Source organism: Salmo trutta, chromosome 27 (genome assembly GCF_901001165.1).
Source record: "Salmo trutta chromosome 27, fSalTru1.1, whole genome shotgun sequence".
Classification (NCBI taxonomy): domain Eukaryota; kingdom Metazoa; phylum Chordata; class Actinopteri; order Salmoniformes; family Salmonidae; genus Salmo; species Salmo trutta.
The window spans coordinates 22,009,493-22,023,421 of record NC_042983.1 but is presented as its reverse complement, the minus strand read 5'-3'; the positions used below and the strand labels follow the sequence as shown (position 1 = coordinate 22,023,421).

At 41.4% G+C, this 13,929-nt stretch overlaps 1 protein-coding gene across 1 annotated transcript in view; it reads right to left on the bottom strand.

The window, feature by feature from the left end:
* Positions 1-13,526, bottom strand: part of LOC115164599 (transmembrane protein 132C) — a 185,403-nt gene extending 171,877 nt beyond the window's left edge. Inside the window, exon 1 of the mRNA XM_029717255.1 lies at positions 12,582-13,526. Within this exon, the coding sequence (XP_029573115.1) occupies positions 12,582-13,345 (764 nt within the window). The 5' untranslated portion in view covers positions 13,346-13,526. The remainder of the gene's footprint in view (positions 1-12,581) is intronic.
* Positions 13,527-13,929: the final 403 nt, after the last annotated feature.

The window sequence follows — 13,929 nt, the reverse complement described above, 5'->3', positions numbered from 1 at the left end:
AAATGCAGCCTCAGGATATGTGATTTCCAGTTTACATAGAGTTCAATGAAGTTCTTTCAGGGCCGCCGAGGTGTCTGCTTGGGGGGGATGTACATGACTGTGATTATAATCGAAGAATATTCTGATCCACCCCCCCATCACTACTTCCTATACCCTGGCCTTAGTTGGCCATACTGATACTCATACTGAGTACACTGCTGTCGACCAGTCATACATCAGAGGGGTGAGAATTGAGACAACATTCCCTTTGGATCCCTGATATGGATGAGGAAGATAATTGAGCTACACCACCACCACCACAGGTTGCAGGATACACATGTGGATGTAGTGGGCAGGATTTAAGCGCGCAGGACTAGGTTACTTTGGGCCTGATTCGAGTCTTAAACAAAAGGGACCAAGAATAAACCCCATCTAAAGGCCTGGAGCAGAGTAAAGGTTTAGAGCAAAAGCTGAGGATATGCCTTTCTGTGATAGGAATTGAAAGAGAGGGACTACAACCAATTCAACTGTAGAGCAATGTTACTGAAGCATTATGGGTCATGCTGTTGTATAATCAGAAGTAAAATCTGTCCAGGAAAAACGTAAGAAATCTAATTAACTCACTTGACAAGTCAGCCACAGTCCACCACGCACTACCACAGCCCACTCACCAGCCCACTCACCTGCCAGCATTCAAACACACTCGCCCTGAAGCTTTAGTAAAGACCTGGCATCTCTGCGAGTCCCTTCCTCCACCCCCCACCATTCCCCTCCTCTGAGCATTCTCTGAGTCATAGTATCCTGCACCTGCTGATTTCTTTTTCAGGCCATCGCTGCATACATTAGTTCACTGTTCACTGTCCATCAGCACACATAATGATAATGTGCTTACTGATGCATTGCCTTTTAAAGATGAGGCAAATTTATTCTCCCTAAGTAGTTCATGCTTTTGGCTTCAGCGTGTGCACCCGGTCGCGCGCAGACACACACACACACACACACACACACACACACTGAGCGGACAGGACTGTACAGACGTGTACTCAATCAGGGAAATTGATTGGAGAAGGTGTTTGCCTCTTCAACAACAACAAATGGTGTGCCAACTCGAGCGCAGTGGAAGTCTCGGCCCATTGCTCACCCATCTTGGAATACCTGATGGTCAAATGCCAACCCTTTTACCTCCCAAGATAGTTTTCAGCTGCTATTGTGACTGTTGTATACATTCTACCTCAAGACAAGATAAATAACAAGCTGGCACTTAACGAACTGTACAAGGCTATAAACAACAGGAAAACTTGCACCTGGAGGCTGCTTTACTTGTTGCCGGCGATTTAAATTCTGTGTCATTAAGACACGTGATGCCCAACTCCCATCAATACATCTACTTCACCACTAGGGGAGATAAAGTCATGGACAACTGTTAATCTACCCACAAGCATGCATACAAGGCCATCCCTCGTCCCCCATTCGGCAAACCAGATCATGACGCCATACTCCTGCTTCCTGTTTACAAGCAGAAGCTCAAACAGGAAGTACTCGTGACTCGCCCCGTTGAGAAATTGTAGACAGAATCAGAGCTTATGCTACAGAACAGGGGCGGCAGGTAGCCTAGTGGTTAGAGCGTCGGACTAGTAACCGAAAGGTTGCAAGATCGAATCCCTGAGCTGACAAGGTAAAAATCTGTTGTTCTGCCCCTGAACAAGACAGTTAACCCACTGTTCCTGTTATTGAAAATAAGAATTTGTTCTTAACTGACTTGCCTAGTTAAATAAAGGAAAACTAAAAAAGACAGCTTGCTTGTGCTGATTGGAATATGTTCTGAGACTCCACTGATGACATCAACAAGCTAACCACCGGCTTCATTAGGGATTGCATTGGTGATGTTGTCCCCACAAGTATTCAGCCCATTTGCAATGAAAACTGAAATTGAGCTCAGGTGCATCCTGTTTCCATTGATCATCCTTGAGACATTTCTACAACTTGATTGGAATCCACCTGTGGTAAACTCAATTGATTGGACATGATTTGGAAAGGCACACACCCATCTATATACGGTCCCACAGTTGACAGTGCATGTCAGAGCAAAAACCAAGCCATGAGGTCGAAGGAATTGTCCGTAGAGCTCCAATACAGGATCGTGTCGAGTCACAGATCTGGGGATGGGTACCAAAAAATGTCTGCAGCATTCAAGGTCCCCTAGAACACAGTGGCCTCCATCATTCTTAAATGGAAGATGTTTGTAATGTTCGGATATAACTCTTCAGATATGTTATTATCCGATCAATTAGTCTTCAATTAATGAATTATTCTTTACCTTACCATTTCATTTCAAACGTCATAGAATTCTTGGTTATCTGCACGAACCCAGCCCAAACTATGAATCATCCATACACAAATTGGCTTAATCATTTATTTACTAACTAAATAATCACAGAAATGCATAAACAAACAACAGTAGATATTGGTTACTAACAATGATAGGGAAGATCCCGTAGGGGGCTAAACCGATATGACGTCTTGCTGGACAAAGGGAAGGGTGTGTGGACTGAGAAAGAACGGGAAAGACAAACTAGACCACTACACACAGTGGATAATTATATTCATTGAAATGCTAATCCTTTGCACATGAACGCTCGCTCATTCGGGAATAATTGCAAACAATATATTTAGGCCCATATGTCGTTGTAGTCTTCTCTGTTGGAATCGTCGGTCCGTCTGGGAGAGTCAGTTCATCAGAGTCTCTGGTTCCTCATGGTGGTTTCTCTATCGGAGGCTCCTGATAGTGTCTGTTGTAATGGATACGTCAGGCATCCATTGTTCTTAGAGTAGATGTTTCGGCAGTTGTCGGTATTTGCATCCCAGGTTAACATAATTTCTAGCTGCAGACTAGTAATTAGTATCTAAGATTTGCTCTTATTCTTTAGGGATCGATAGTCTCAGAGTTGAACCGTTTCCAGCCGTGTAGCCAATGCTCCACATGGTATAGTTTTCTAGTCTTGGTACTCAACTATTCGCAGTCACAGCTCCCGCTGTGGGTTTGCTTAGTCTTGGTACTCAAACCTGTGCCACCTCAGCCGAGGTATGCGTTGGCTGAAGAGGATTTCCTCAGGAGGTGGTTTTATTCGTAACAATAGAAAAAGGCGGTTTCATGACACCAGATCATGTCTGTGCTCAAAGGGGCGTGGCCGCTGACTTGTTAAACTTTACAGGGAATACAATTCTCTCAAAATTAAAGGTTAACATCACAAATAGTTTCATCTTTACTCATTCATTTTATACAAGAATTAGATGCAAACACAATAATTGAGAAATGTACATATTCAGAAATATAATTATGTGTATTTCCTGTCCTTCGTGAGGTCACCAAATGAAACACACTCAACATAACTGTCCCTTAAGTGTCCACGGTCCCTTCCCACATTCTCACAAGTGGACATATAGTTTCATTTTCCCATTTTGGGGATTTAGGAGTTCGGTCACATGAAATCCTTTGTTCACTCTGTTGCATGGGTTCGGGGCTACTGGACCGTGGTGGACGAGAGAAGGGCATGGAAGACTCGCAGGCAATGGGCGACTGTATAGGGCTGCAGTCCACCTGTAGGTTTCCAATGGATATGGACATCCAGATGTATTGGTTTAGGTCTGTTAAATCTCCTCTGCAGGCTTGTTCGGTCTGTAACTCCTGATTAAGACCCCTCCAGTAGACTGTAAGGAGAGCTGGTTCACTCCATCCAGTGCCAGCAGCCATGGTGTGGAACTCAAGGGCATACTCAGTGGTGGAGCGACGACCCTGTCGAAGCTCACATAACAGGTTCCCGGTGTGACGACCTGAAACTGAATGGTCGAACACCTCCTTGAAAAGGGCATGGAAACGTGATTCAGAGGACAGATCAGAACCTTGAGCGGCCCACAGGGCTGTGACCCATTACAGAGCTTTGCCTGTGAATAGGGAGATGACGAAGTCCACCCTGTCTTTGTCAGAGGTGAAGTCAGCAGGGTGATTGTCTATGTACATTTTACACTGAATGATAAATCCTTGACATTTCACTGGGGAGCCGTCGTATTGATTAGGCATGGATATAGTGGAGAATGAACGAGAGGAGGCTGTGGCACCTGATATCGGTGAAGCAGGAATGGAGTTGCGAAGGAGGTCGCAGAGTTCATCAATCCGTTCCTCCTGTCGGGCTAGACGTAGCTGCAGCTCCGCTGAATCCATTCGTTGTTTTCGGTGAGGTATTCTGTAATGAACATGAGGGAGACAGAGAGCTGGTTTCAAGCGCAAAGCGCAGCAGCTGTTTAATGAAGGGGACCATAGGAGGAGGTAGGTAGCTGGGTCCAGGGGCAGGCAAAAGGTCATACATGGTAGGTTCAAAAATGGCAACAGTACTGGCAGGGAATATGCAAAAGGCGTCGTGAGTGAAGCAGGTAAAAACTAACATACACGGGATGGGAAAAACCAGAGCTCCGAAAAAGTGTGTCTCAAAACAAACAATACCTCGCAGTGATGGAGTGCAAGGAACTGAACTAAATAGTGTGGGATGATGACATGCAGGTGTGTGAACAGGTGATTAGAATTCCGGTGATTGGGATCTGGAGAGTGAGCTGGAAAGTGGGCTGCATTCCAGGGATCTAAGTGTTTGGGGAGTGTGAGTTGGACGCAGACGTTACACACACACTTCCGGATTGCTCCCACAGGCAACAACTCCAAGTTTTATTTAAATTTGTTTTCAGACAAATATTTGTAAATTGTTCTTGGTGGAGGGCAAATTATTCAAACAAATTACGAGGGGAGAAGCAACAGAATTTGTCTGGCGGTACAAGTAAACACAGACACACACTAACAAATCAACATAATGCACAACACCCGCATACACACAGCCATGCACTGCACAAATGCGCACAGACACGCACACATACACAAACACGGTCTCAGTCTATAAAAACCTGAGACCTTACATGAAAGAAACATGTAATCAAGTGGTGTTATTCCATGCCAATATGTATTGAGTCCAATATTGAATCAGTGCACTGTTTTCAATCTAGCCTGAAGTCACTGCTGTCCCTCATGAAAGAGGCCATGCTAAAGACCTCTAACGACAGCTTCCTGATCACACAGAGGTTGTTTCAGAAGAACCTCTAAGACATGATCCTCACTTTATAATGTCTCAGCATATTGAGTTTCATCATGAAACACTGCATTGTGTTATTAAGCTACCTTAGAGCTATTGCATATCTCCCTGTTCTAGAGATGGACTCTGCACTTGTTTGGATGTGGAGGTTACTTTAGATAATTAGACAGGAACATAGTAACCATCCTCTAATAGCAAGTCATTGTGTGACTCCCATCAATCTACATCAAAATGCAAGCAATATGGAGAATCATTGATGTTGATGTTGATCAACAGTACATAGGCTACAAAGATAGTCTGGTCGGCGGTTAGCATGCTGAGTGATTGAATTGCTTGTAAGTAGGGCACTTTTATTTAGTGAACTTGCCTTTCTTTATGATACTATATGCTTTATGTCCTGGGGAAAATATCATTTTAAGTCAGTATTCTAGCTTTTGTGGATAATCTGATTTGCATATAAACCATCTAATACTGAGGGATAGTAAATTATCAATGACTTATAACCATACTAATTATAGTCTTACAATGATTGCTGAAAACATATTATGCTAATGACTTCATGTTATGTATTACTTGCATTATGTTAATTGTCCTTCAAATTGTGGATGCTAGGCTTATTCCTATGCTTTTTTCAAATTTTGTTCTTTTGAAAGAAGATGAATTGGCCCGGTTGCAGGAATCCAATACACATAAACAAGATGAAATGGCATAATTGGACTTGATAGTGTAATCAGTTGTGTAGACATTCTGTTACTACCCACTCATCAATTTAACACAGCATGAAAATATCAAACGAGAATCAACTATGAAGAATAAACAATTATCAGGCCTAATCCAGTTTAATCATATTCAGTCCAGAATGTTTATTATGGTGTACAGCAATGTTCTCTGATTTCAAAAATTGTTCAAGTTGTTTAGATACATTACGGTAATTGTCATTGGTAATTGCAAATCTCAACACTGACTCATGTTAGCAGCATTGAATCAACCGATACTAATACTGAGAGTAACATTCAAAATGACAGACACTTTTGTAATTAAATACGGGGAGAATTTCCGATCATGCAAAAATATACCATGGTGAAAATAATTCTTCCTCTGGGAGACTGGAAACAAGAGAGACTGTGTCTGTCTCACCCTATAGAGAGTAATTTGTCATTCAGTGGTCATTTGGACTCTTAACAGCTCCAAGTAGTTACAGCTCAGGCCTTTGTGATCTGGTGGAGGAGATTGTTCCATCTGACACATGTAACACATCAGACGGACCTCAGGAAATTCCAGGAAATCTAAGCCAGCAAACCAAGGTAAAGGTATGGACAAATATGTTTCTTCCAAGGAATAGATTGTCAAGTTAGATCACATTTCTCTCCTGTTATTAAATAAGGCGAAGGTAAAAAAATCTACACAATCACTTCACAATCCATATTAGATTCTTTCAATCTGCTTGTTTATGTTGTCAGTCTGAATTAACTTGTAAGTATACAAATAAGAGTAAAGATATAATCTTTCCTTCTGAGTTTTTAATCACCCTTGAATCTTGGCCAGATCCGAACTTCCTTCTATTCCAATCACACTAGACATGTTGTAACAAGATGGAAATATTCAAGAGGGTCCAGAAATTAGGTGTCAATCAAACAACCCATTGGCTGGCTATGATTGTTCATGAGTTCTCATCTCTGGTTTCTGTCACAGCATGTGTCTCTGAATAAACATGGAGTTGAGGGAGGTGAAGATTGAGAGTGGGAATCAGAGAGTAAGGATAAAGTTGTTTACAGTACCACTGACAGGCTGTAATTACATTGAGCTTGATCTGTATACTGCTGAATGAAGTGGCTCATAGTAGGTTACTGTTTACTATGTAGAGAGACTACGGGCACTACTTTCGGCTGGTGGTAGGGAGGCACAAGTGTCAAACGCATGTCAGTTTGCAATTTCGTAATGTAAAACTGGCACACTGCCATTTTTCAGCCCTAATTTTGCCAAAATCTTCCCAAACGTCTCACCCAGCAAAGGCTGGCGCCCTGAATTACCTAAAATTATGAACCCCATATTGGTCTTTCACAGTCAGACCAATCCAAGCTGTACTGTGCAAGAAGGCTAATAGTAGACTTACTATTGAAAGATATAAATGAGGCTGTCAAATGAGTCAGAAATGTACATGCTTTAGATTTGTAAAAAAAGAAAATCAGATTTTTGTCACCCTTTTTTAAATAAAAAACATCAACATGTTCTAAATCCATAACAATGCTTAATCCAGATCAGGAGACCACTTTTGAGGTCTGTGAAAAATCTAAGACGTTTAGATTTTTTAGTGTAGTTACCCTTTAATTCAAGTGCACAGGCACTTAGAACTGTTGTTTGGTTAGAGGTGTTTCTATAGCACATGAGATGGAGTTTGCAAAACAAATGGCCACTGGATTGATGAAAATAATCATGAAATCATTCTGCCAGATAGGCATAGGCTACTTTGTAGTTAACATTTAATTGAGACATTTATTGGGAAAGCATTTCCATCTACCAGAAGACAGTTAGGGCTATCATTGAGTACAGTTACATGCACACAATAATGTGATTATCGTGGATAACATGTCTTACCTCGCCTATAGCCAAAGTAGCCTAGAGCCAAAATCCCTCCATAGAAAAGTGTAGGCAATTATTTTATAAAGACTTCCCTCATATGCATTCTCCTGTACTATTGGTTTTCTTTAAACTTTATGTCATTGGCTGCTAGACAAAGGCATTATCCTAGTCATATTTACATTTACATTACATTTTAGTCATTTAGCAGACGCTCTTATCCAGAGCGACTTACAGTAGTGAATGCATACATTTCATACATTTTTTTTTTCTGTGCTGGCCCCCCGTGGGAATCGAACCCACAATCCTGGTGTTGCAAACACCATGCTCTACCAACTGAGCTACAGGGAAGGCTATTATTAGCAACCCATGATAGTTGTTGCATCTTGCGTCCATGAAACCGCTCGCATGTGCGGTGCGCATTGTAGAATGGTGTCATTCGTGTGTAGACCTACCACTGTGTGCATGTTGCTGTGCCTAAAATGTGAAGAAATAATAGTTTATGAAGATTTTAAGCTAAACATTCTGATCTGTTCCATCAGCCTTATTAATTGATACGGCGTATACCTCCACTGCACTATTTTCATATGCATTGTGGGGATTAAGAAGTGAGTATACACAATGCCCACTGAAAAATAAGTGGGTATACAGCGTATACCTGCGTATACCCTTCACTACACCACTACTTACGCCAGGTTCGGCAATTTACCTGTCTAATATCAGCGCTCCTGCGCTGAGTTGGGAGGGGTGGAGATATTTGAGGTGTGTCCTTAAAAACGTGTGCCAATATGCCAATTTCAATGAGCACAACTAGGGATATTTAAGACCGACCAAAAACTGGTCTTAGCGGTAACGCATTTGGTTTTGGCATTGATTTTGCCAGCGGAGGTGCACACACTGTACATCACCAATGTTTTATTCAAATATTCCTTTTTTATATATTGTACATTATCTTTGTCCAGCTCCTGTGAAACATTTGGACTCATTATGTGTGATGCCCATTGCATGAAAGGTGTCAAAGAAGCCTGTTTAGGAACATCAAGATAATTAAAAAGACTGCTTATTGTTTTTCAATTATCATTTTGTAAAAATGCCATGGACCTAACTGTGAATTGCGGTAATTCTGATTGCTGTCCATGGTGCTGAATCCCCTTGTAGGCTATATTTTCCTCTTTGTTTGTTTACCTTTCACATATGAAAGTCACTACTGGCCATATCAAAGGCGATGGGAAGCTATAGCTATGTATATTTGGGTCATTAACTGTGAGTGAACATTCCCTCTTTCTCTTTATATTGGATATTTTCCCAGCTCCTGTGAAAATGTTGGAAGTGCGTAAAACCCTCCATAGTCTACGTTGTCTTAGGCCCAATGTTATACGCCCATGGGGAGCAATAATGGTGCTTGTAACTGTATTTAGACATAGCCTATTTTACACAAGTTGTTGTTTCATTTTATTAGAATTTGATTCGAATTATTCACTGTCTTTTTAGGTCTTATCAATAGTTAATTTAATCTTGCTCACTGACAACATTTGGCATTTCCATGGCTCAAACATAATGCATTTTACAGTAGGCAAATTTTAGTGTAAATGCTATGTTAACAATATACTTCCATATTGAAGCCATGCAATTACTGTTCAAAAACATTTTCAACATATCTAGCAAATATGGTATAGGCCTACATTTTGTTATTTTATTTTTGTAGGCTATTTAACAAACTAGTCTATAACAGACTAACATTCAAATTGCCGTTGATGACAATGTAATACATAAAATACCATAAATACACAACTTAAAGCAACCACATACAGTTGAAGTCGGAAGTTTACATACACTTAAGTTGGAGTCATTAAAACTCATTTTTCAAACACTCCACAAATTTCTAGTTAACAAACTATAGTTTTGGCAAGTCGGTTAGCACATCTACTTTGTGGATGACACAAGTAATTTTTCCAACCATTGTTTACAGACAGATTATTTCACTTATAATTCACTGTATCACAATTCCAGTGGGTCAGAAGTTTACATACACTAAGTTGACTGTGCCTTTAAACAGCTTGGAAAATTCCAGAAAATGATGTCATGGCTTTGGAAGCTTCTGATAGGCTAATTGACATAATTTGAGTCAATTGGAGGTGTACCTGTGGATGTATTTCAAGGCCTACCTTCAAACTCGGTGTATCTGTGCTTGACATGGAAAAATCAAAAGAAATCAGCCAAGACCTCAGAATTTTTTCTTTTTTTGTAGGCCTCCACAAGTCTGGTTCATCCTTGGGAGCAATTTCCAAACGCCTGAAGGTACCACATTCATCTGTACAAACAATATTACGCAAGTATAAACACCATGCAGCCGTCATACCGCTCAGGAAGGAGATGCGTTCTGTCTCCTAGAGATGAACGTACTTTGGTGCGTAAAGTGCAAATCAATCCCAGAACAGCAGCAAAGGACCTTGTAAAGATACTGGAGGAAAAAGGTAAAAAAGTATCTATATCCACAGTAAAACGAGTGCTATATCGACATAACCTGAAAGGCCGCTCAGCAAGGAAGAAGCCACTGCTCCAAAACCGCCATAAAAAAGCCAGACTACGGTTTGCAACTGCACATGGGGACAAAGATCGTACTTTTTGGAGAAATGTCCTCTGGTCTGATGAAACAAAAATAAAACTGTTTGGCCACAATGACCATCATTATGTTTAGAGGAAAAAGGGGGATGCTTGCAAGCTGAAGAACACCATCCCAAAGGTGAAGCACAGGGGTGGCAGCATCATGTTGTGGGGGTGCTTTGCTGCAGGAGGGACTGGTGCACTTCACAAAATAGATGGCATCATGAGGCAGGAAAATTATGTGGATATATTGAAGCAACATCTCAAGATATCAGTCAGGAAGTTAAAGCTTGGTCGCAAATGGGTTTTCCAAATGGACAATGACCCCAAAATTGTGGCAAAATGGCTTAACGACAACAAAGTCAAGGTATTGGAGTGGCCATCACAAAGTCCTGACCTCAATCCCATCGAAAATTTGTGTGCAAAACTGAAAAAGCGTGTGCGAGCAAGGAGGCCTACAAACCTGACTCAGTTACACCAGCTCTGTCAGGAGGAATGGGCCAAAATTCACACAACTTATTGTGGGAAGCTTGTGGAAGGCTACCCGAAATGTTTGAACCAAGTTAAACAATTTAAAGGCAGTGCTACCAAATACTAATTGAGTGTATGTAAACTTCTGACCCACTGGGAATGTGACGAAAGAAATAAAATCTGAAATAAATCATTCTCTCTACTATTATTCTGACATTTCACAATCTTAAAATAAACTGGTGATCCTAACTGACCTAAGACAGGGAATTGTTACTCGGATTAAATGTCAGGAACTGTGAAAAACTGAGTTTAAATGTATTTGGCTAAGGTGTATGTAAACTTCTGACTTCAACTGTATTTAGCAGTTCTGATTGACCAGTGAGTGGTCAAGCCTCAACACAACTTCAACTTGTTAATTAATCAAAACCCAGCCTGTTCGCGCCACCACTTGCTACTAATGCCCATATTCTGGTTGTGAAAATAGTAAAAATAAGACACCATGCAGCCAGTGGTGGTGGAAGTTGAGGTACTGAGTACAGAAAACAAAATAATGTTGTGTATAAAGAGATCTACGTATTTTCTTGTCCTGGTGATTGGGCATCCTAACACATGTACACACGAGGACACTCATCACCTAGTAACATGCTGAGGCCTGAAACCAAAGGCCTCTCCATATCTGAATCTCTCAGCTGGCCAGTACAGACTGGTAATCACAAAATACACTACTGCCAAATATAAACACCACAGGCTAAGTCTGTGTGACCAGTTTTTTTATTAATGGGATAAAAATATATATATATATATATATATATATTTACAAACTTGCCATTACCTCATCTCCAGAATAAATATCTGGTGATTAAATGTTTGTTATGTTCTAGTTTTCATTTAGATTATAATTTAGATTTCATGTGAAAGTCAGAGATCGCTGAGAGAGATATTCAACATCAAATCTAGACTCTGAAAACAATGAAATATATAGGACATTTATGACAACTTGTCCTCTATTTCCATGGTTCAGGATGAGAAAAGTATGGTGTAACTAACTTAAACTAGTTTCAGCATTTCCACTCACCTATGCAGAAAACAATCCAATCAGCCAGTTGGCTTGTTTTCATTTACACAGGTTGACAAATTGGCTTGACCCTTAGTCATGGCATCTCTTATGGTTTATAAATGTTCCCAACCAGTGTGATTAAGATCAGGCTTGCAGTCATTACGCTAATGGAAATGCATTTTAATTAATGACATCCTCATTTGCATTGTGTGTTAATTATCTAAATCACTTAATCTCATCTGCACATTCTAATTACAACTTACAGCTTCAATGAATCTGACAATTTCTCTGAGATAGAGATGCTCCACTCCCTGTTTTCACTGAGTTACATAAGCTTGGCTAAAATGAGTAAAGTAACTTTAATTTTGGAGACTGCAAAAACACTGAGATAACTTAATAATTAAATCAGAACTAACTGCCAAACATTACACTTGCCCTATACTCCTTGCTAATTGAATTACAACTAGGGTTTTTTAAATTACAACTGTTGTTTTATTTCTTTACCTACCTATTGTTCACCTAATACCTTTTTTGCACTATTAAAGCCTGTAAGTAAGCATTTCACTATAAGGTCTACACCTGTTGTATTCAGTGCACGTGACAAATACACTTTGATTTGATTTGTACTACAAAGAGTTGTTCATTTCTCAATTTCTTCACTCTTTAATACAGCATTGCAGAGACACTTTGTACGAAGATATGCACAGGTCTAATTATTAACTTTTAATATCAGAGCATGCTTATGTACAGTGTTGTCTTACCTTAGGGTGAACATTTCCACAGGAGAGAAGGCTGAGGCAGTGATGAAGGCAGAGACAGTGTCCCTCTGCCTCATGGGCATGGCTGGCACCATGACCAGGAAGTTACTATCCAGCCTGTGTTCAGTCAGGAAAGGAGCGGCAGGGATCTGGTACAGACGCACACTGCCGATCCTCCTCATGGGGGTGGAGGTGGATGAGCCAAACAGACCCTCCTGATCCGAGCGGATGGAGTTGCCTTTCCGGGCCTCCTCCGAGTGGCACTCTCCTGCCTCTGTTGACTGTAACATGTAGTAGAGCTCCACGGTGGTTCCCTCGGCCAACTCTATGGTCCTCTGACGCCCAGGCACTACGCTGGGGGGGCTGAACCAGCCAGCCAGGGGCTCCAGCTCAGCTACACACAGCCCCAGTTCCCCCTTCAGCTGGCAGGTGCCACGCACCTCCTGGGTCTCGTGGAAGGCAAACATGCGTACGCAGGGCAGCTTGTCAATGGCGCTGTAGTCGTCCCAGTCCCTGCCGGCCACATAGAACAGCACCTGGACCCTGGGCTTGGCCAGGTAGATCCTTTCCTGAATGATGAAGGTCTGCACCTTCCAGTTGAAGGTGAACATGGAGGACGCCACAAAGGCTCCAGGGTGCTGGATGAGCTCCGGGGGGACAGGCTGCTCCACTGAGAGGGGGCCATAGCTGGCGTTTACTGAGGGCATGCTGCGGGCCTGGTAAATGAAGAAGGGCTCCGTCCGCGACAGCAGGCTGGAGTTCCTCATAAACTCCTGGTTGGCCTCCTTCAGGAAGAAGGCAGACTCTGCGCTGACCACCTGGTAGTTGACAGGCAAGTAGGTGGGGATGGACGAAAACCTCTGCAATCCCTCCAAGACTCGACAGTCTGCTACTACAAGACAGAAAAGAAGGGCTGAGTCAGGACAAGCTCAGACAGTGCTTGCTTGTTGTACATCCTGTACATTTCCTCTAAAGCTTCCCTCCGGTAAAACTAGAATGGCCATACTGAGTGACAGCCATTTGGACTGGAGTTTAACAGACAGACCTGATAGAACTACACATAGACAGCAGAGATGACACTGACTAATGTAAGCTACTGTCAGGCCTACTTTACAATACATTTCATTATGTTGTAGATGTCATTTCATGGTGTACGGTTATTGTAATGTTTTGATATTCTTAAAATGAAGAAAACTAACTCCAGGAGTCAGGACCATTGCACATTTCATTACTATCCATATATTTTCTCATATTGTAATAAATAAATAAATAATAATACATATTGATTTCAAATTCACAAAGACGGAAATGGTCACATTTCTGGGAACCACATCTGGAATAACCACATCAT